General features: G+C 36.5%; 1 protein-coding gene across 10 annotated transcripts in view; it reads left to right on the top strand.

Moving 5' to 3' along the window:
• FAM172A (family with sequence similarity 172 member A) overlaps positions 1-23,911 on the top strand; it is a 394,773-nt gene that overhangs the window by 206,037 nt on the left and 164,825 nt on the right. For all 10 annotated transcript variants that reach the window (XM_043913602.1, XM_043913603.1, XM_043913594.1 and 7 more), the window contains one exon: positions 6,601-6,720. In XM_043913602.1, the coding sequence (XP_043769537.1) occupies positions 6,601-6,720 (120 nt within the window). The remainder of the gene's footprint in view (positions 1-6,600; positions 6,721-23,911) is intronic.

Genomic DNA, 23,911 nt, shown 5'->3' with positions numbered 1-23,911 from the left:
GAATAAGATCCTTGCAAATTGTAAGAAGGAATGCTGGAGAAGTAGCATTTAAAGACGTTGCCTAAAGAGTTCCAGTTATAGTTATTTGTTTTGTAGGCAATGGCAACCATTTCGGTAAATGACCTTTAAGACGAGAGTGAGTGGATCAGAGCCAGGCTTCAGGAAGATTAATCTGGCAAAAAAATAAAGGGAGAGACTAGAAGAAATGAGACTAGTTAAAACTCATTGTCGGAGGACTCGGAATGAGATGGGAATGAAAGGGATGGAACAGATAGACTCTCAACAGTAGAGAGGAAGGATCGTTGACCGTGAGAAGAAAGCAGGGAGGACTTCACTGATTTCAGGGAGTGTGGGTTTATAATAGACCCATTGGGCTTGTGTGAAGACAGTCCATCAAGAATAGAGAAAGTAATACTCCTCACACACTAAGGCCTCTTCTGTCTGTGTGTTAACACACTTATGAAATAGCAAACACAGTGAAGGTTAGGATCATGGCTTGCTTATCATCCTTACATCTCCACTTTCAGTGCAAGACCTAGTTGGTACGGATAATCTAATCTCCTTTGTGTTTTTAATTCTGTCTCTCTATATAGGAGAGTATTAAGGACCATCACAGATATTTAAAATTGTTTGTTCTGCCAACTGTCAGCAGATAGAAACTCTGTTATCTGTCTTCCTGTTTTGTTTGTACATTTCATTGTGAGATATAACTAGGGAGATCACATGTCAGGGTTTTCTCCCAATTGTCCCAGTTTAGACCTGTTCTTCCAGTACAATTACTAACAATACCTTTCTTCACTCTAAAAAGTTTACAGAATAAATTCTATGGTTACAGTCTATATATGTACAGAAAACTGCTAGGTATGTATTAGTAACTTTAGCTGTAACTATAAAGAACACACTTGTATAACTCCCATTCCAGGCAAGAAATGAAATACTGCCAGCCACCAGAAAGAAGTCTATTTCCCAATCACAACTGATTCTCTTCCTTAGTGTAAACAGTATTCTGATATTAATTAGAAATATTTTCCTGCTTTTTAAACTAATGCAAGCTAAATTATTAAGGCCATTTTAGTTCAGTCGTGTGCAATTCTTTGCCACCCCATGGATTGCAGCACTCCAGGCTTCCCTGTCCATCACCAACTCCAGGAGCCTGCTCAAACTCATGTCCATCAAGTTGGTGATGCCATCCAACCATCTCATCCTCTGCCGTCCCCTTCTCCTGCCCTCAATCTTTCCCAGCATCACGGGCTTTTCAAATGAGTCAGCTCTTCACATCAGGTGGCTAAAGTATTGGAGTTTCAGCTTCAGCATCAGTCCTTCCAATGAATATTCAGGACTGATTTCCTTTCGGATGGACTGGTTGGATCTCCTTGCAGTCCAAGGGACTCTCAAGAGTCTTCTCCAACACCGCAGTTCAAAAACATCAATTCTAAAAAAAAAAAAAAAAAATCAATTCTTTAGCACTCAGCTTTCTTTATAGTCAAACTCTCACTACTAGAAAAACCATAGCCTTGACTAGATGGACCTTTGTTGGCAAAGTAATGTCTTCTGATTTTTAATATGCTGTATAGTTTGGTCATAGCTTTTCTTTCAAGGAGCAAGGATCTTTTAATTTCATGGCTGCAGTCACCATCTGCAGTGATTTTGGAGCCCCCAAAAATAAAGTCTCTCACTGTTTCCATTGTTTCCCCATCTATTTGCCATGAAGTGATGGGGCTGGATGCCGTGATCTTCATTTTCTGAATATTGAGCTTTAAGCCAACTTTTTCACTCTCCTCTTTCACTTTCATCAGGAGGCTCTTTAGTTCTTCTTCACTTTCTGCCATAAGGGTGGTGTCCTCTGCGTATCTGAGGTTACTGATATTTCTCCCGGCAATCTTGTGCTTCATCCAGCTTGGCATTTCGCATAATATATTCAGCATATAAGTTAAATAAGCAGGGTGACAATATATAGCCTTGACATACTTCTTTCCTGATTTGGAACCAGTCTGTTGTTCCATGTCCAGTTCTAACTGTCACTTCCTGACCTGCATACAGATTTCTCAGGAGGAAGGTCAGGTGGTCTGGTCTTCCCATCTCTTGAAGAATTTTCCACAGTTTATTGTGATCCACACGGTCAAAGGCTTTGGCATAGTCAAAAAAGCAGAAGTAGATGTTTTTTCTGGAACTCTCTTGCTTTTTCAATGGTTCAGCAGGTGTTAGCAATGTGATCTCTGATTCCTTTGCCTTCTCTAAATCCAGTTTGAGTGTCTGGAAGTTCATGGTTCACCTACTATTGAAGCCTGGCTTGGAGAATTTTGAGTATTACTCTGCTAGCGTGTGAGGTGAGTGCAATTGTGTGGTAGTTTGAACATTCTTTGGCACTGCCTTTCTTTGGGATTGAAATGAAAACTGACCTTTTCCAGTCCTGTGGCCTCTGCTGCGTTTTCCAAATTTTCTGGCATATTGAGTGCAGCATTTTCACAGCATCGTCTTTTAGGGTTTGAAATGGCTCAACTGGAATTCCATCACCTCACCTCCACTAGCTTTGGTTCATAGTGTTGCTTCCTAAAGCCCACTGGACTTCGCATTCCAGGATGTCTGGCTCTATGTGAGTGATCACACTATCCTTGTTATCTGGGTCATGAAGATTTTTTTTTTTTTTTGTATCATTCTTCTGTGTATTCTTGCCACCTCCTTTAATGTCTTCTGTTAGGTCCATATCATTCTGTCCTTTATTGTGCTCATCTTTGCATGAAATGTTCCCTTGGTATCTCTAATTTTCTTGAAGAGATAGCTAGTCTTTCCCATATATTGTTTTCCTATATTTCTTTGCATTAATCACTGAGGAAGTCTTTCTTATCTCTCCTTGCTATTCTTTGGAACTCTTCATTCAAATGAAGATTTCTTTCTTCTTCTCCTTTGCCTTTAGCTTCTCTTCTTTTCTTAGCTGCTTGTAAGGGCTCCTCAGACAACCATTGTGCCTTTTTGCATTTATTTTTCTTGGGGATGGTCTTGATCACTGCCTCCTGTACAATGTCACGAACCTCCGTTCATAGTTCCTCAGGCACTCTATCAGATCTAACCCCTTGAATCTATTTGTTACTTCCACTGTATAATCATAAGGGATTTGATTTAGGTCATACCTGAATGATCTAGTGGTTTTCCCTACTTTCTTCAGTTTAAGTCTGAATTTTGCAATAAGGAGTTCATGATCTGAGCCACAGTCAGCTCCCAGTCTTGTTTTTGCTGACTGTATGGAGAGTCTCCATCTTTGACAGCAAAGAATATAATCAATCTGATTTTGGTATAGACCATCTGGTGATGTCCATGTGTAGAGTCTTCTCTTGTGTTGTTGGAAGAGGGTCTTTGTTATGACCAGTGCATTCTCTTGGCAGAACTCCATTAGCCTTTGCCCTGCTTCATTCTGTACTCCAAGGCCAAATTTGCCTGTTATTCCAGGTGTTTCTTGATTTTCTACTTTTGCATTCCAGTCCCCTATAATGAAAAGGACATCTTTTTTGGGTGTTAGTTCTAGAAGGTCTTGTAGGTCTTCATAGAACCATTCAACTCAGCTTCTTCAGCATTACTGGTCAGGGCATAGACTTGGATGACTGTGATATTGAATGGTTTGCCTTGGAAATGAATGGAGATCATGCTGTCATTTTTGAGATTGCACCCAATTACTGCATTTTGGACTCTTGTTGACTATGAGGGTTTCTCCATTTCTTCTAAGGGATTCTTGCCCACAGTAGTAGATATAATGGTCATCTGAGTTAAATTCACCCATTCCAGTCCATTTTATTTCACTGATTCCTAAAATGTCAATGTTCACTCTTGCCACCTCCTATTTGACCACTTCCAATTTACCTTGATTCATGGACCTAACATTCCAGGTTCCTGTGTGATATTGTTCTTTACAGCATTGGACTTTACTTCCATCACCAGTTAAACCCACAGCTGGGCATTTGTTTTAAGGCCAGAAGTGCCTACAGAGACTTCCTTCCAGTTGTTGTTGTTGTTGAGTCACCAAGTTGTGTCCAGCTCACCCCATGGAGTGGAGCACACCTGGCCTCCCTGTCCCTCACCGTCTCCCAGAGTCTTCCCAAGTTCATGTCCATCGTATCAGAAATGCTGTCCAACCATCTCATCCTCTGTCACCCTCTTCTCCTGCTTTCAATCTTTCCCAGCTTCAGGATCTTTTCCAGTGAATCAGCTCGTCGCATCAGGTGGCCAAAATATTGGAGCTTCAGCTTCAGCATCCGTCTTTCCAATGAGTATTCAGGGCTAATTTCCTTTAAGGTTGACTGGTTTGATCTCCTTGCTGTCCACGGGACTCTCCAGCACCACAGTTCAAAAGCACCTGTTGTTCAGTGCTCTGACTTCTTTATCGTCCAGCTGTCACAACTATATGTGACTACTGGAAGACCATAGCCTTAACTCTATGGACCTTTGTCAGCAAAGCAGTGTCTTTGCTTTTTAACACACTGTCTAGGTTTGTTATAGCTTTCCTGCCAAGAAGCAATTGTATTCTAATTTCATGTCTGCAGGCACCATCCACAGTGATTTTAGAGCCCAAGAAGAAGAAATTTGTCACTGTTTCCACCCTTTCCCCTTCTGTTTGCCATGAAGTGATGGGGCCAGATGCAATTATGTTAGTTTGAGTTCTGAAGACCCGTAGGAATTATGCACGTGAAGGTGATGGGTTAAGCAAAGGCAGAGCATATGGGTCACTTTCCAAACAATAATAACAAAAGAGGCCCAGAAATAAGAAAGGTATGGCACAATTAGCATATTACAGGACGTTCCCTGCAGTTGGAACACAGAGAGTGTTCTTTCTATTCTCTCGTGGGGAGAAAGGGTATCTTTTAGATCATCGTATTTTGCACATAGATATCAGGGCAGAAGTCATATCCTGTAAGGCCTTAGTGTCATTCTGAGTTTGAACTTGGTCCTGAGGACAATGAAAAGACTTCGGAGAATTCTAAGCAATGAGTGAGCAAATGGCGACATGTCTGTATTAGCGTCTTTTGAAAGGTTGTTTTCACTACAGTTAGGAGAGGGTGTTTAAATGGGTAGTACCCTCTAGGATAATCCTAGAGTCAGGGAAGCTGGACTGGCGATTATTGTAGTCATCCATTTGTGAAAGGATGAGCTTGGGCTCAGCCAGAGGAAATGGGAATGGAGAGAAGTGTGGCTTTAAGAGAAGGTTGGGGATAGAATCAAAAGGTTTTTAATTACTGATTTTATGTGGAGTTTGAGAGAGAGAAATAGAAGATGATGCTCAGATTTCAGCGGGAGGTGGGGAGTAAAGATAGTGACACAGGTTTGGAGAGGATATTTTTAACAAAGTGTTGAATTGGTTGAGCTTGAAGTATCTGTGGGGCATTCATAAGGAAATGACCTTGGGTCTGGAGCTCTGGAGAGAAATCTAGGGTGGAGATAGACATGGGGAATAATAGCTTTTATGGAGCAAGTGAAAGCATTCATTGGGACCCTAATATAATATTTTAAAATTTCTGAGATGGAAAAGGTGAATCAATGTGTTCATCATCTAGTATTATGACATTCTTAGGGAATCAATCTTTGGTGTTAAAGCATCCCAAGAATTTTTCTTACACAATATTTTCATGATGTCTTAGTTTTATTGGTTTGTATATTTTTAGTTCTTTGTTTACCACATTATCTGAATTTTAGGTTTAACCACAAGTTGTGTTTGCTATAGAAGTAAACACAATAAAGTGAAGTTATTGTAGAACTTTTGAAATTAAAGCAACATTCATATATTTATTGGATTTGCCTGGTGGCTCAGATGGTAAAGAATCTGCCTGCCATGCAGGAGGCCCAGGTTCAATCCTTGGGTTGGGAAGAGCCCCTGGATGACGGCATGGCAACCCACTCCAGCGTTCTTGCCTGGATAATTCCCACGGACAGAGGAACATGCTGCAGTCCATGGGGTCACAGAGTCAGACAGGACTGAGTGACTAAAGCACACCAGAAACTTCAGAGAAATATAAAAAGTCCCAGGTTTCTACGTTCAGAAATCCTCCCAGTTCTGGAAATAAAATATATATGGAAAATTATTTCAGGAAAAGTGTTTTTAACAATGTCAGTTGAAAATATTTGTTGTTAATTTTCTCCTTATTTTCAATTTACAGAGGTACCTAAAATTTTAAAAATCAAATAATTTAGATGTATGTATGTTCTAAATATTTTCAGATATAAATACAGAAACGCATCTGATATTTCTTGAGTGTTACACTGCCTTAAAAGATCACTATAACTTTATGCCGTGCAATTCTAATATAGTTAGATCTATTTTAATATCTCAGATAAACCCAGAATGAGCCATTTCCCTTCAAAATGTGCCTATTTTAAATATTTTCTTTCAGAAGCTTAGAGTAGCACTTAAGTTTAGCAGTAATTTACTAATAGCTTAATACTAATTTATTCCCTAATTTGAATTTCCATTGTTGTTCTTTCGTATTGTTATTGTTTGGAATGAGCTATCACTATCATATTTCTTATGCTGCATAAGCAAGCATATAATTTAATTTTTGATTACTATGATAATAATTAGATGCAGTATGTAATACATGATGTTTGTTTTACTTATAGGAAAATGGCTCTCCTGAAGAACATGCAGTCTATGTGTGGGACCATTTCATAGCTCAGTCTGCAGCTGAGAAGGTATTTTTTGTTGCTCACAGCTATGGAGGACTTGCTTTTGTCGAACTGGTAAGTGCACAGTTAACTCTTGTTTTTAATTTCCAGACTCCTTACAGATTTATCGCCTTCACTCCCATTTTCTTGGTATGGTTACTTGAAATTGTTTTATAAAGGATGAAGATTAAGTAATTGGTGAAATGAATTTCATGTTGTTGAAAAGTGTACCTTTATTGTGCAGAGCTTTTCAGTGCCAATCAGACAACTTTTTGCCTGTTTCTTATTTACATTTCACTTTTTAATTTCTACATTATAGCTCCACTTTCCATACATTTTATATTTGTGATTCCTATTTACATGTACATCATTGAAGCACTGTTATCTGTAAAGTGTTTAAAATTTCTAGAGACTCTTTAACTGACTATACTATCTCTATAAATTAGTACTTGATCAAAATCTATATAATTAGTATTAAAACTATCAGAAAGATTCCATTAATCTACTGTTAAGTGCAATTCCATGCTTGGTCATAAAAATCTCTGCATTTCAAAATAATCCAATTCTTGCAGTTAAGATATGTGTACATAATAGAAAAATTATCAAGACTTCTGAATTTGGTGTCTCTTCTACCACACTATTGCAGTGATCGCACTTTGTGTAGGTATGAATGATTAGTGACGTATGTCAGTCCTAAAAATGTGCTGCTGTTCATTGCCCCTTATGTCACAGGAAAGGACCATTGCCGTAATAAAGTGATTTGTCTGATAAAGTGCATTTGATAATTTTAAATCCATATAGCCTAAAGTGGACATTAAAAGCCAGCATAGCATTGGTTGTCTAATTTTTAATGTTTCTAAACTTTGCCATGTATTGCTCTTCATCGGGGAAATTATATTTCCATGGTCTTTTCAACTTCCCCACGCCTTACTGCTTACCTACATGACTTAGATATAAAAATAGTGGTGACACCTGAGAATAGTTTAGCTGACCTAAATTTACAAATACTGTGCTCTCTTAAGATCTATAAATAACTTAAATCATTCATTTCTTAAATTGATTTCATGTTTAGAAATTTTATTCAAGTGCTTTTAATTCTGCTGGATTTGTTTACTACAAAATGGGTATCTTAGGATCACTCTCTTAACATACGAGTTATGATGTCCTTTTTAAAATGTGAATGTTGGCTTTCAAATAGTTCTTTTAACTATTCAGATATATATAAATGCATTTATAGCTGATATATATGTACCTTATGTTTTTTTCCTGTAAGTCATTAAATTACATAAGACATGACATTTCATGACTTTATAGAATAGCTTCGAATATGTCTGAAGGCCTGCAAGACTGTTCAAATTTAAAACTTCCATGAAACATACATTTTCCTGATTTTACCTTAAGACAATTAACATCAAATCTGTACATCAGATTAGGAATTTAAGTGAATTTTGGACAGTTTTAAAAATGAACTTAAGACGCCAGAGTAACAGATGACCTGTGTGTCAGTCTTATTTTGCCTGTCCTTCTTGTCACACACTGGTGGATATTTCTGCACTTTTGTTCCACTTTAATATAAAGCACACAGATGTTTCAGAACAAGACTTGACTTCTGACCTTGAGGCTATTAGGGTCAGGGTCCTCAGGGCCTGTGAAATTATCACAAGCTGAGCTAAAGTTTTTCTCCATCACAGGAAGTAACCAGTAAGTAAGAAGTTAAAAAGGAGCTTTGTCAGAGAGACAAGATGGTCTCAGTAAGGGTCAGCTTCTGTAGTCTGCTATCTCTGCAGGAGGTGCATGCATGGGAGGAGGAATATAATATAACCACTGGCACATCGCATATCTGTCAGGCAACACCAGGACTGAGAAGTCTATTTAATGTAATATACCTTGTTTAGGTTTTAAAATATTAATGGTGATTATCTCAGCCTCAGATATTTGCTACTTTTTGTCAAATAACTTTGATAGGGGTATGCAAAGAAGGTGTATAGATGGTGGAAGCTAAAGAAAAAGTAGTTTGTAACTTACTGAAAAGAATTCCTCTAAACAAATAACTTAGTTTTACATAAATTTTTGACAAAGCTTGATTAATACATTTAAGGCCATTGTGTTTCTACTTAATTTCAAGAACTTTTGAAAGATAGCGTTGATATTACACAAAAAATTGAAATATGTTTAAACCTTTTGTTTTTGCCTAAAGCTGAATCACATTCTTTCCTGGTCTCCCTGTTATTCTTAGAAGTAAACTCATGGTATTTAAAATGTTGACAAATATTCAGCCTCTCAGTATTTTCCAACATAAATGTATTATATGAAATTGTTTTACCATGATTGAAATATTTAATATTAACTTTACAAAAAAGTTAATTGTGAGCATCTTAAATTATGGTTTAGTTTTTTGTTTCAGTAGTACATTTTACACATTAGACAGTAAATCATTTGGATTTCAGTAGAGTTTAATTTTGTAAAAAAAATTATCATAAAATTGTATCCCTGATTCAAGACTCTATACACACACACATATACACATGCATACACCCCCCTTATGGATGAAATGGCCCTAGTTTGTAGCATCACGTTTGAATGCATGGAGATTGTTTTCCTACCATCCTCATTCAAGTTCACATTCTTTCTTGGATCATGAATTTTAAGAAAATTTCTTTTAAATATGAACTGTGTGGCTAGTACAGTTTTAACATTACATGTAATTACTTTTAGTGCTTATTGTTTGAATAATAGTTACTAGTCAGGACCTGTGCTAAAATATATCTTGTCATTTATTAAATTAAATTCTGTGTAATAGAGTTTAAAATTAAAGGTACAAAAAAAGGTACTATTAATAGATATCTGAAAAATTACTTTTAAATATAAAGTACAAAATAGTTGTAGAGCTTTCATATTTTGCTAATTGTTTTTCAAAACTGAGAACGTAATTTATCATTATACCCTATCTTGAAGTGCAGAATTCACCTGAAGAATCCAGGAGGTAGTTAAGAGATTCGTTTTCAAAACCAGTGTCCATTTTATGTAGTAAATAGTAACAGTGAAAAAAATAATTCTAAAAATATGCTTTTTGCTTCCTTTATTCCCATCATATGGTAACATCTCAAGTTTCTAATTCTCTAAACTTTCTGCAATCCTAGTAAAAATAGATATTGATAAGACAGCTCTGGTAGCAATCCTAGCATTCAGTCTTTAAAGTAAAAGGGAAGGACTATTTATTTTATGAATTGATAATTTTAAAGATAACGTGTCTCTCATATGTTATTTTTTCTGTGTATTTAAAATAACACTAATAAACAGCAATAACATACAAAGTTAGTCTTATTAAATCCTCATTGTCAAAGCCTTCAATTTCTAATAAATTTTGTTTTATATGTCATAGATAGAAATAGTAGTCATAATCAACAGTTTACCAAATTCTTTCAGAAAAACATCTACAACTAATGCAGCTTACATTTGCCTTGTATTAGTTTTTGAAAGTTTAAACTCGTTTGTTAGATATAAAGTGTCATTAAAAAACTGCTAGTTTTTAAGCTTTGTCATCCCTTTCACCAGCCGCTTTGTGAAGTGATTGCATTGCTTCCATACTCAGTCATTTCAGAGTGTGTTGCTCTTGTCTTTGTAGATAATGGTTAGTTTGACAAAATCAGGCCAGCTTAAATTTTTCTTTTATTTGGAAATGAGTCAGCTTCCTTGTCAGTGCCCAGTTTCAAATTTTAACTCACCTTCCCTGTTTGCAGTGCTCTATACATCAATTTGCATTCAGATTTCTTTCTTAGTCAAAGTGAAATCATTGATATTTTTATAGAACACATTAAATAATTTTAGCAAATGTATTTCATTAGCTTATTGCATCCTCTCAGTTGATATAAAATTAGTATTTTTCTTATTGCTTTTATTTCCTTTTCTACATCATTAGTGGTATGTTCACAACCACCATTAAAAACATCTCTTAGAAATGTGTGAAAACTGCTCCTTTTGAAAGTGTATCTCTACCCACTTTTGATTTTGGTTTCTCCATGCTTGTCAGCACTTGATTGGCACCTCACTTGCATGTGAATTAAGGAATGAAGGGAACTCTATTTTCCTGCCATTGTTCCATGCTGGGCTCTCTAGCCTCTAGGCAGCCTGAGCTGACCTTCAGCAGCTGATGGAGGACTATTTTGTGGACTTACTTGTGTGCAGACACTCAACCTCAGTCTACTCTTAAGAGTTGATCTTTTAAAATTGCCTAGAGCATAATTTGGATTTACACTGAAAAGAAAAAGGAACAGGACTAAAAGAATTAGTTTTTGCCTTTAGTGACATGCAGTTAACTATGACTTTAAAGAAGCATCATTTATATTCTATCTACAAAGAACAAAGTAAACAGATATAGGTAGCATATCTGCTTAATGTGATCAATGGGAATACCTAAAATATGGGCTGCACGGAATCAAGAATTGAGCAGAGGTAGAATACTGGTTTATAAACAAAGAAAAATTGAGCCATTACAGTGTCAAAACAATTCAGGCCAAAAACACTTCTTTAAAACCTTTAAACTTTAAAATGTAAATAATTCAGTAAAAATAAATCGCCATTTGTAATATAACTTGAATTTCTGCATTGACTGAATGCATGATACCAGTAGCATGTTAACGCATGGGATGATTACAACTTGTGTATGGGATCTCTATCTTATTTCTCTAGTTGTTTCATGTGAAAACAATTTAGTTTTTCTATTTTTGTAGGCACCTTGGAGAGAAACCAGAGAGTATATTATTTTTGCCTCCTATATTCAATTTTGTTTAATTCTTTGCATATAGTATAGATACTGTCTTTTAATTGACTGTTGATGACAGTAATGTTAGGAGTTAGTTGCAAGAGTCTAAGTAAAGATCCAGTGAAAGGCTTTATGAACGTAGATGACTAGTAAGGGACAAGCACACATCAGATGTTAAGGAAACAAATTCTCCATGACTTAAAGTCATTGGATCTGGAAAGCTGAATGAAGACAAAGAGGGTGTAATATCTTTCCTGGTACACACCTCCAGAAGTATGTTGAAGTGGATGTGAAGGGAATTGAAGCACAATAAATAACAAGTAATGAACAGTGATTATGCACATATGTAGATACTGGGGAGAATATTTTTATATGCTGGATATTTAATAATTATGGCTAATAGAATAAATGAGATACCAAAGGAGAGAGTTTCATATGCAGATGTGATTGTTAAGCTTCACAGTAGTTACCTCTGTGCTGAGGTTCGATTTGTTTTACCTTCTACTCAAATGATTTTTATTTTTTATTTTTTCAAATGATTTTTAATACGTATTAGGAGGTCTAACTGTTTGAAAGAATGGCTCCATTTGTTAATTTTTGTATTAACTGTTCTCCTTTTGTCCCATATCTAACCAACCAATACATTTTGTCAGGTTTATTTTTTTCTCTCTGAAATATTGATCATGTCTTTTCCTCTATGTGCCTGTTGTTATTAATTCATCATTTCACAGCAGTATCACTGCACTCATACCCATTTCTCTACTGGCTCTCTTTTCTCTCCATTCCATCCTGTATACCACATCATTGTTGATATTATTTAAACCCCTTTTTACTGAACCATTCCAGAATCATAGAAAGAAAGAAAGTGAAGTCGCTCAGTCGTGTCTGACTCTGTGCAACCCCATGGACTGTAGCCTACTAGGCTCCTCTGTCCATGGGATTCTCCAGGCAGGTAAACTGGAGTGCGTTGCCATTCCCTTTTCCAAGGGATCTTCCCAACCCAGGGATCAAAAACCCAGGTCTCCCACTTTGCAGGGTGGACGCTTTACTGTCTGAGCCACCAGGGAAGCCCTCCAGAATCATTGGTTCCCTATTGTCTCTTGCCTCATCTATCCTCTCCGTCACTTTAACACCTTCTGTGCAATCGGATTATCTCTTTCCAGCTGTATTTTTCCCAATAGCAACTTTCAGTTCTAGTCTAATTTCTTATCACTACCATTGTTTCATCTCTCTGTGCCTCTACCCCGGGCCTCCAAGTTCAATGTAGTGGAAGAACACGAAACTTGAATGAAGATGACCTGGGTTTGATTACTAGTTCCGATACCGGCAAATTATAAGTTGGGTAAGATCCTTTATGTGTGTCCTTCTCTGTAAGTACCCACTTTACATAAGCAGAGTTTGAGGGTTAAATTACAAAATTCCTGGTTGCTGCTGCTGCTGCTGCTGCCAAGTCGCTTCAGTCGTGTCCGACTCTGTGCGACCCCATAGACGGCAGCCCACCAGGCTCCCCCGTCCCTGGGATTCCCCAGGCAAGAACACTGGAGTGGGTTGCCATTTCCTTCTCCAATGCATGAAAGTGAAAAGTGAAAGGGAAGCCACTCAGTCGTGCCCAACTCTTAGCGACGCCAAGGACTGCAGCCTAGCAGGCTGCTCTGTCCATGGGATTTTCCAGGCAAGAACTGGAGTGGGCTGCCATTGTCTTCTCCGAAATTCCTGGTTATTAGGAATTAAATCATTGTTTATTAAACATGAGTATAAAGGACCCTAGTATATGCTTATTCTTTTTTGCTAATGCCATTTCCCCCTCCCAGGTGAAAGAATTTTCCTCCTTACCAGATTTTTCATAAAGTATTCTCAATTAACCACCCTTTTTTCTATAATATTTGTATCTTTTGCAATTTAATCTTTACTAATTAGTTTTGTTTTTAAATTATCTTTGATCTCTAAATCTTGCCCAAATCATCTGGAAACAGCTTGAAAATAAAGAGCCTAACATAGCTTTTATTCCCCCCATCACACGTTTGGGAACAACATATAACAACATGTGAAGTCTTGAATACCTGCACAGTTAATTGACTATTTTATAGAGTTTAACCCTTAACAATAACTCTGTTACCAATTAAACTTATTCATTCTTCCTACCCTCCATTTGAATATTGGTTAATGTGGGAATTCTGCCTAATCAGTTCTTTCACGTTAAACAACATTACCCCCTTTTGTTCCTGGAGTTTCTTATACAGTTTCCTCTCTGCTGGTGTACCCAAACCACAGGTTGACCAAAAAGGCTGCCTCTCTGTGACTCATTCTTCAACGTATAGTCTTCTCAATCAAAAAGAAAAGTTATTAAACTAAGTTATCGTCTTTGTTGTTGTTGCTTAGTTGCTAAATCATTTCTGACTCTTTTGCAGCCCCATGGACTTTAGTAACCTGCCAGATTCCTCTGTCCATGGGATTTTTCCAGGCAAGAATACTGGAGTGGGTTGCCATTTCCTTCCCCAGGAGATCTTCCTGACCCAGGGATCAAACCTGCGTCTGCTGCACTGGCAGGCAAATTCTTTCTGTCTTCTCATAATAGTATAAGGCAGTGTCTGAAATAAGTCTGGGAAAGTCTCTACTTTATCCTCAATCGTGAGTCTAACATTACTTTTTATTTAGTGATTAGCTTACTTTTGCTTATTTCCATATTTAACTTTTAAAAAATTTTCAGATACAATCTCATATCTGTATTGAGACATAATTGAGATTTACTGAGGTTTACTGAGATATAATTCGCATACCAAAAAATTCATTTTTAAAGTATACAGTTCAGCAGTTTATACCATCACTATGTAATATTTAGAACATTTTGTCACCCCGAAAGAAATTCCATACTCATTAGCCATCACTCACATACTTAAAATCCCACCAGCAATATAGGAGGGTTCCAGTTTCTCCATCCCTACTAACACTCATATATTGTCTGTCCTTTTTATTTTTGCAGTACTAGTTGGGGTGAAATGGTATCTTGTAGCTTTTATTTGCTTTTCTCTATGACTTATGACTTTGAGCATCTTTCGATGTGGTATTGGCCATTTGTATGTTTTTTTTTTTTTTTGAGAAATGGTCAGTTAAAACATTTTGTCCATTTTTTAATTATGTTGTCATTTTACTGTTGAGTCAGAAGAGTTCTTTATATATACTGGATACATGATTCCAGTGGATATCAGGTACATGATTTGAAATATTTTCTCCCATTCTGTGGGTTTTATTTTCAATTTCTTAATGATGACCTTTGAAGTACAGAAGTGTTTTATTCTGATGAAGTCTAATTTATCTAGTTTTTGTTTTTGTCACTTGAATTAGTTTTTTTTCATTGTGTGAAGTAGAAGTCCAGCATAATCCTTTTGGAACTTCCCTGGCAACTCAGTAAAGAATCCTCCTGTCAATGCAGGAGACCTGAGTTTGATCTCACTCCAGTATTCTGGAGAATTCCATGGACAGAGGAGCCTGGCAGAGTATAGTCCATGCCATCCCAAAGAACCAGACATGACTGAGTGACTAACACTTTCACTATTCAAAGTGAAATTTTTTTTTCAAATTTTATTTTCAGATTGTTTATTGCTAGTAAATAGAAACACAACTCATTTTTGTGTCTTCATCTTGTATCCTACAACCTTACTGAATTCATTTATTAATTCTAATAGTGTGTGTGTGTGTGTGTGCGTGTGTGTGTGAGTGTGTGAGTGAATTCCTTAGGGTTTTCTATGTTCAAGATCATATAACCTGTGAATGAAAATAGCTTTACTTCTTCCTTTAAAATTTAGATGTTTGTTTGTTTTTTGCCTAATTGGCCTGACCAGTATCGTGGTATATAGAAGTAACTAGAGTGGGCATCCTTTTGCTACTGATCTTAAGGGGAAATCTTTTTTTTCATCATTAAGTATGATGTTACTTGTGATTACTTCCATCCTTGATAGATCATTTCTACTAAGGACTGAATGTGCTCCTTAATATTTCTCAGTCACAACAAGATCAGGTTGTTCAGAATGCAGCAATGGAGAAAATTTTCACTAATCTTTGTAGACTCTTTTTGTACAGTACAGGATCCTTATTACCCCATCAGAATTACCTTTGGAGGAGGTTTTTCAATATCCGTATAGATGGACTGCATCCAGGTCTTCCTGCCCTGTATCTGTGACACTCAGAGATTGGGCATTGTATTGCTCCGTTCAACAAAGGCTGCCAGGAAATCACCGTCTGCTAAAATCAGTACAATAACATGTTGAGGAGAACCCAGAAAAACTGACATATTAATTTGTTGGATTAAGTCTTTCTGTAAGAAACATTTCTTTTTCCATTGGTTTTATAAAAGATCTTAATGAGAGATTTTGTATTTTACTGCAGAGATGAGAGCATGATTGACTATTGTAAGTCTTTTATAAGAGGGATTATAGAAAGACACATTTCACTTAATAATGGAGCTGTTTTTACTATTGTTATAGCCTTACGATGATCACTCAATGTAAGCACTCCCCCCTATGAGATTCCCAACCACAGTGACACCTCTGATTTGACACCATAAATTGAAATGAGCTCTTAGAAGAAAAAATTTTCAAATCAAAACCATTTAACATCTATCTTAGAAGTTAGATGTCAATTTTTATTGAATAATTTATTCAGATTAACACAGGCAAGTCAAGTAGACTCAGACTTGAAGCATAGTAGATTAATGTTAGAGTAAAGCTTGAGAGAACAGGATGGAAGCCAGCTGTGGACGAAGGCTCATTACTGGAGTTCACGATGGGTTCAAGAAGAGCTAGTTCAGCTGGAGAACTTAGATTTGGAGGGAGTAGCAGTTGAACCATCACTAGGTAGGGATCTGTAGAGCAGGGTGAGCACAGATTTGAATCAGGAGGCATAATCTGGTTGCTGCTGCTACTGCTGCTAAGTCGCTTCAGTCGTGTCCGACTCTGTGTGACCCCATAGACAGCAGCCCACCAGGCTCCCCCGTCCCTGGGACTCTCCAGGCAAGAACACTGAAGTGGGTTACCATTTCCTCCTCCAATGCATGAAAGTGAAAAGTGAAAGTGAAGTCGCTCAGTCGTGTCCAACTCGTAGTGACCCCATGGACTGCAGCCCACCAGGTTCCTCCGTCCATGGGATTTTCCATGCAAGAGTACTGGAGTGGGGTGCCATTGCCTTCTCCATATCTGGTTGCAGGGAACTGAAAATCAAGGCATTGGATGATAACTGAGCAAACAGAATGTCGTCATTGGTTCTAAGACTACCTCTTCTCCACAACCAAACTCCACCTCTTTGCCTTATAGGGAATGAAGAAAAAAAAAAGGTGATTCAACATTGGGGAAAGAATGAGTAAAGCAACCAAAGTTTAAGACTTGAACCATTGGCTGTGGATTTAGAAACGGTGTCTTTTCTTGAGAAAGAAAAGAGGGTCTAGTAGTCAGAAAAATCAAGACAATGAAATGATGAATCAAGGCAGCAGTTCAGTTTATATAACTTAAGTCAGAATGAAATCAAGTAAAATATTTCATTCTAAGTTCATGTGGATACCTAGGATTTATCCTTGGTAGACTGGTTATCAGGTTTCTGTGGCTATAAAAGAGATGGGGTAGGAAGAGGTACATTTTTCCTGCTTTTAGGCTATGAGATGATCACACTGTGGGTCTAAAGCTTTCTTTGGGTCCTAGGAAACAAAGTGATACTACTTCTCTAAGCTCCTGTGATCTTAACTTTTAGAGTTGGGACTTTTAACATATTTATTAAAAATTATATGAATATACATAATTTTTTATCACTTCATATTTTCTGTTGTAAGCTTTCCACACTTTTTCATTGAATGAATTTAGATCTCAATAAAGCCCCTCACCTCTGAAGTTTGACTTTATAAAAGTTATTTATTGGAGTTGAGATTGAATATTATGCCCTCAAAATAAGAAATGGTTCAGAGAACTATCACAGGTATTCATTTATTCAGTCGAAATCCCACTCTGTGCAAGTTCCTGGGGGAACAGATTAGCACCCATGATCCCAGCTTCAAGAAAGTTATATTCTAAGTGCGTGTGTGCGTGCGTGCGTGCGTGCGTGCGTGCGTGCGTGCGTGCTCAGTCATCTCCGATTCTCTGCTGCTCTGCGGACCGTCGCCTCCAGGCTCCTCTGTCTGTGTGATTTTTCAAGCAAGGATACTGGAGTGGGTTGCCATTTCCTCCTCAAGGGGGTCTTCCCGACCCAGGGATCGAACCTGTGATTCCTTTATTGACAGGCAAATTCTTCACCACTGCACCACCTGGGAAGCCCTAAATTCTAATTAGGAAACACAATTAAACAAAGAGAATAGTATCATAAGATAATTGTGAGGTGAAATTTTAGCCAAGAGGTTGTTGTGTTAACTTCCCCAATACAAAGATCCATGCAGTAAATTTGTCTTAAATAAGAATTGTTTCTGTTCATAAAGTAATAAGCTCTTTTTGCCAGAAAATAAAAGGTCTATAATGCTTTTTTACCTTTGTCTCCTGTAAACCCAGAGCTGTGGTTAATTTTCCATTTTATTACTTACTCTCAGCCTTAATCTCTCAGTGTCTTAATTTATACTTATCTTTTGCTTTAAGTCACCTCAGAATCCTTTTCTTAATTAATGGCAGAGGATAAATAACAAATCCTCTGTCTTCTCTGGTTCTTACTCTGCTGCCTAGCCCAGCTGAACCTGCAATAATGCTCAGTAAATTGTTTTTGATCCTAGATTTATATATAGATAAGTTGTCAGAAGCAGATTTCAGATGGTGTAGTGTTGGGTCGGGAGAAAGAGGCATCTGGGCGTTTGTAGAGAGCCACACGATAGAGCAAAGCAAGGTGGATGGGAGAGCAGAGCTGCCCAGCAAGGACATTGAGAGTGAGTGTGTTTCAGTGTCTAGGAGGTACAGTTGTGACCCTAAAGTTTTGGACACTTAGGCCATTAATGAAAATTGATCAGTGAATGTAGAAAATCAAGTAAGAAGATATTAAAATCTCAAATCAAGAGAAGTAGCCAAATTTAACCCTAACCCCAAACTTCATTTTCTGTGATTAAATTGAACAAGTTAAATCTCATATCCTCTAGGAATTAGTCTGCACTTTTATATATTTATTAGTGTATTCAGATTTCTTCCTAGTTTTCCATACCTTATTTGAATTTATCTCATAAGTTTATTAAAGAGCATTAGAATACAATAAAATTGTTAATATTACAGTGACAATTTAATAATTGAGTCAAATGATTAAAAAGTGTCCTAGCATCTAATAGGCCTAGCTTATGTCTAAATATCCATAAATCTTGATATCTAACTTCTAAGAGCTTATCTTCAGATTTCTGTACTACATTAATTAGACATCTGAATTAGAAGAAAAGCTTGAATTTATCTTTCTAGAAGAGGCATTAGACAGAAAGACTGGGTACACTCAGCTTTCTCTTCCAATAGAACTTTCCCATCTTGACTTCTTTCCAGTTATAAGGCAACAAGGGATTCTTCTTAATTATAATATTGAATTTCTAAGAGTATCCAGTAGCTGTTTGCTAACAACAGATAAACCTTGACTTTCTCTGTAAAGCGATGTCCTATAAGTTGTAATAAAATGACATGAAACCCCTAGCCTATGTTGTCTTTGTTGTATTACTGCTCAATTTACATCAGAAAAAAGATTCCTAATTCCAGTACCATTAATAAAGTAATAATAGTTTCTACCACTATTACAGGCTCAGCCTTAAGTTTTCAATTTTGTTTCCTGTTGCACATTTTAGGACACCTATCAAAATGTTAAATATATTCATATTTATATTCTAGTATTATATATGTAGCAATATATTAGATACATTTTTTGTGTGTGTGCTTAATTGTGTCTGACTCTGAGATCCCGTGGACTGAAGCCCACCAGGCTCTTCTCTCCATGGGATTTTCCAGGCAAGAATACTGGAATAAGTTGCCATTTCCTACTCCAGTGGATCTTCCCGACCTAGGGATCAAACCTGCATCTATCTCCTGAATCTCCTGGTCTCCTGCTTTGGCAGGTGGATTCTACCTCTGTGCCACCTGGGAAACCCACCATTAGCATATTATAAACCTTAATATTTGATAACACTTGTGTTTTCTCTAAGATCTTGCAATAAACTCTCAAGCAGAACAGATACTTTCATTTCTGATTGCTGTGGTGGAGACCTCTCTTACTCTAATAGAACCTTGTCATTGCTGTTATCATAGAATCCATTTTATCTGTCAGCTATCCATAAACATTGTTGGGTCAAGAACAATTTTTAACAATTCATAGCAGTGTCACTGAAATTGAGCACTTTAAATGGAACTAGTATTTATGAATGTCTTGCAAGTCAGAAGGCAGAGACTTTATGTTCATCAGCAGCAACTAATGCTTAAATGACACTGTGTACCAGGCACTGTCCTAAGCATGTACTTCATGTAAATATACTTTATCTCATTCAATCATTATAACTTTATAAGTACTGTTATCATCCCCATTTTACAGATGAGAAACATATAGATATATATTTTTTCCTTTAAAACTGAGGCCTCTCCACTTTACAGCAGAAATTGGCACAACATTGTAAAGCAACTATACTCCAATATTTTTTTTTTTAAGTGTGCCCCTCACTTTGTCACAGTAAGCTCCTCCATCAAATAAATACCTGCTCAGTGTAAATGTCATATGATACTATTGGGCTTCCCAGGTGGCGCTAGTGGTTAAAGAATCCACCTGCCAGTGCAGGAGACATGAGACAGAGGTTCGATCCCTGGGTCAGGAAGATCCCCTGGAGGAGGAAATGGCAACCCACTCCAGGATTCTTGCCTGGAGAATCCCATGGACAGAGGAGCCTGGAGGGCTACAGTCCATAGGGTCACAAAGAGTAGGACCCAACGAAGCGACTGATAACACACTACTCTAACTACGGTGACTCTTGTCCATAAAACAATCTCCTGGTTTTTCATATATTTCAGGATTCAGTTCTTATTTCTCTGTGGAATTACATGATCACTTAGTTTTTATTCTCTAGCCTGTTTACTGTTTATTCTTGCTTGTGCCTTCCAAGCAGACTTTCTGTTTAAATCAATTCTTAATTACCCAAACTAATAAAGGGGAAAGAAGGTGTGGAAAATTTAAAGCAACAGGCAATCCCCAAATCATTTTTTAAGTTTTGAATATGTTTTGATGTGGTGTTCTGGAAATTCAGTTTAAGCAGAAAAATTGAAAACACTATGAAAATCTGGAAAGCAGATGAGTTTCCTTGGCCAAGCCCCTGTTGGCTTCTCTTTGTTGCTTCTTCCATGCTGGAAAGAGACAGCTGTCTTCTAATACCGACTAAATGGAATTGACCTTTCAAGTCTTACTGGAACAATCTCTGCTATCAGTGTTTGCTCCTTCGCACTGTCCACATCAATAAGTTACACCTGGAAATGATAGCTCTATAACATAGCACCTACCAAGTACCCTACATCGTCTTAAGTGCTTTATCAATATTAATCATGTAATCCTTATGATGGAAGTAGTATTATAATCCTCAGTTACACATGAGGAAACAGCAAAATATTAAGTATAACTAAGATCACACAGCCAGTAAGTGATGTAGCCAGAATTTAAACCTAGACTGTGGAACTCCAAAGCCCACACTCATGACCAGTATGCATAGTGACATTCAGAAGAGAGCATTTGTTTAGGATATGAACAGATTTGTTCATTAAGCATTATTTTAGCTAGTCATTGTACAGCTTACATTTAACTTTATTAGGTAGGTATTACTAGGCCTATTTGCAGATGAAGGAGTCAGAAAGGTTGAGGAACTTCTTGTTCAAAGCTGTTCAACAAAGAGGAGTCAGAATCAAAATTCACTCGGTTTGCAACTGAAATCCCATCTCAGAATCAGTGAATTTGCCATGAAACATCCCCTCTGATGGGTTTTGGGAAACATGCATGACATATTTTTCTAATAAACTAGAATTTTTTAATTAATGAGAGAACTTTCCATTTAAAGAAATTGTTTATATTTCAAAGCACAAACTTCTTTGATAAGCTAAATATCTTACCTGACAAAACTGAGGATATACTTTTTAAAGCAAAAATCACACATATTGTACAGATTTATATCAGGAAGAATAGAATTTAATTATTCAGTGCCTATCACACTGTCAAGACATATCAAATATTAGGTGATAATACTCTATAAAGTTGTTTTTCTATGTTTTCCCTACATATTAGAGAAACTACAAGTTTAAATATTGTAACAAAAAATTAAACTATGGTTGCTTGGTCCGTTGTATTTTACTTTCTATAAATTGGAGTTTATATTTCACTGTGAATATCAGAACACTCAAAATTCTTATATTTGAAGTTAAAATTGGAAAAGGAAATGTTTGAGCACCTATAATTAACCTTCATGCCTTTACGATTTATTATAAGTGTTTCATCTGATACCTAATTCTTGAAATGTTATAAGATTTTTATATTGCTTTGATTTTATATTACGCTTTCTCCATGTAAATAGTTAAAGTTTTTATAAAAGTTTAGGCCTCAATAAAGATGATCAAACAGCTGAATGACAGATTTTGCTAAACTTTAGGAAAAGAAATCTTATTAAATAAACTGAAACTAAAACTTAGCAGTATAGAAAGCACTAGAAATGTGAAAAAAATAAGCTGTTTTTCCTCTATGGTCTCATATTTCTCTCCATTGGCTTTATAAACCAATGTCTTAAGATATCTTTGTCCTTTTAACAGTCAAATAAGCAGCATTAAATAATGGACTTTATAATAGAAGTCTGATTTTCATATGTTATGTAGTATTTTTCCAGGGAAAGTTTGTATATCAATAGCTAAAAGAAAAATGAAATATGTTATTTTTAATATTAGAAACATTCACTCCATACTTGATAGCTAAAATTTTTAATCCAAAATTCCAAAGTGGAAGACAATTAAAGTAAATATATTAGTGAATATTTACAGAATTTTTCTTATTTGCTTGGCAGTGTCTATATTATACTCCCTGCCATTATTTTTCCTGATTGAAATATAATTTTTAACTTCTTATAAGTTTTGAAAGACTTTTTAAAAATATGAAATTCATAAGAGACAGGTTTAAAAACAAAAAAATAAGAATATTTAGGAAATAATTTTGTACTCAAAAGTAGTCCTTTGAAAACCTGGTAATTGAATGTTTCTGATGTAGCCTCATAAAGCATCTGACTTGCCTTCAAGACCATTTGAGAGGGACAGAGCTTTGTGTAGTAGCCCTTAAGCTTATTACACATTCTAATCAGATTTTAGAGTGATTTTGGACATACAGATACTAACTTTAAAAGAAAAATTGCTCCAAATATCAATAGGTTAGCAACTATGGAGAATATTCTTTGGTGATTGGGTGTCTGAGAATGATGACTCTAATTTTATATCTTGAATTATTTCTCCCATGACATTTTCAATTATTCCCTGTTCAAGAACAGTATTCCTTTTTTCTGGATTTTTATTTCCCTTTCATACCAAACCTACAAAAAACTGACCTTCTGAAATGTCAGCAGAATTCAGCTATGCCAGAAAGTTTTAAGAAATCTTTATTTGCACAACCTTAAAAGTAATGCTGGGTGTTTCTCCCATGATGCTGTCTTCCCCTTTGTTGCACTCCCGATCCCAGAAAGAGTTTTTAACTCTTAAAAATAACCCATTGTAAGAATTCTCCCTAGCTCATAAAGATAGCACATTTTAAGAATTTGCGGGAAGTGTATGGTATTCATCAGTATATATTTACTGTCTGAAGCTGATATAGCTGTAAGGTTTTTCAGATCCAATTGATCTATTGCGCATGTTCCCTCCCTAGGTTGCAGGACATGCTTCTATTTGCATAAGGCCCTGGGCAAGGTTCTTTCTTGCATTGATTGGCCTGTCCAAGGCAGTCTGATGTGTTCTTGCATTGATCCCTTGGTCTGTTCTTGGAAGACAGTGTTACACTGAGTTCATCTCAAAACATTCTAGGGAGAAGGTAAAACTTGACTGCAGATGTCTCAATTTTATTCAGATGTTCTTTTGAGTGTAGGCTCTTTTTGCTAGGATAAGTATCTCTTTTTTTTTTTTCCCTTGCCTGATTTGGATGTTTCTTCAGTTTGAGTGCACTGTAGACTAGATTATATTTGAAAAAGCTGTGTTAAAGAAAATTGCCAGAGTATATGCCACTTATCTTGTGCTATTTTTGTTTTTAAAACAGTGTATCTCTCTTCCAGCTAAAACCATTTTCTTTAAAGATAATCCCTTAAACCTAGACATAAACTAAAAAGTTTACTGGTGTTTGTGATTGGTTACCACTTATCTTTACTAGCTTGACAGATTCCTTAGTTTCAGTGGAAATGCATTGCTTTATGTGTTTAAGAAAATAAGCAGCCTTATTAGTTTCACTATAAAACAGTGGTCCAGAATGACTTGTATGTCACTACTGATCATTATTAGTTATGTTAACCTGAATAGTATAAACTTGTCAAATGTG

The sequence above is a fragment of the Cervus elaphus genome, chromosome 9 (genome assembly GCF_910594005.1).
Source record: "Cervus elaphus chromosome 9, mCerEla1.1, whole genome shotgun sequence".
Taxonomy (NCBI): Eukaryota; Metazoa; Chordata; class Mammalia; order Artiodactyla; family Cervidae; genus Cervus; species Cervus elaphus.
This window is presented reverse-complemented; position numbering and strand designations above follow the sequence as displayed.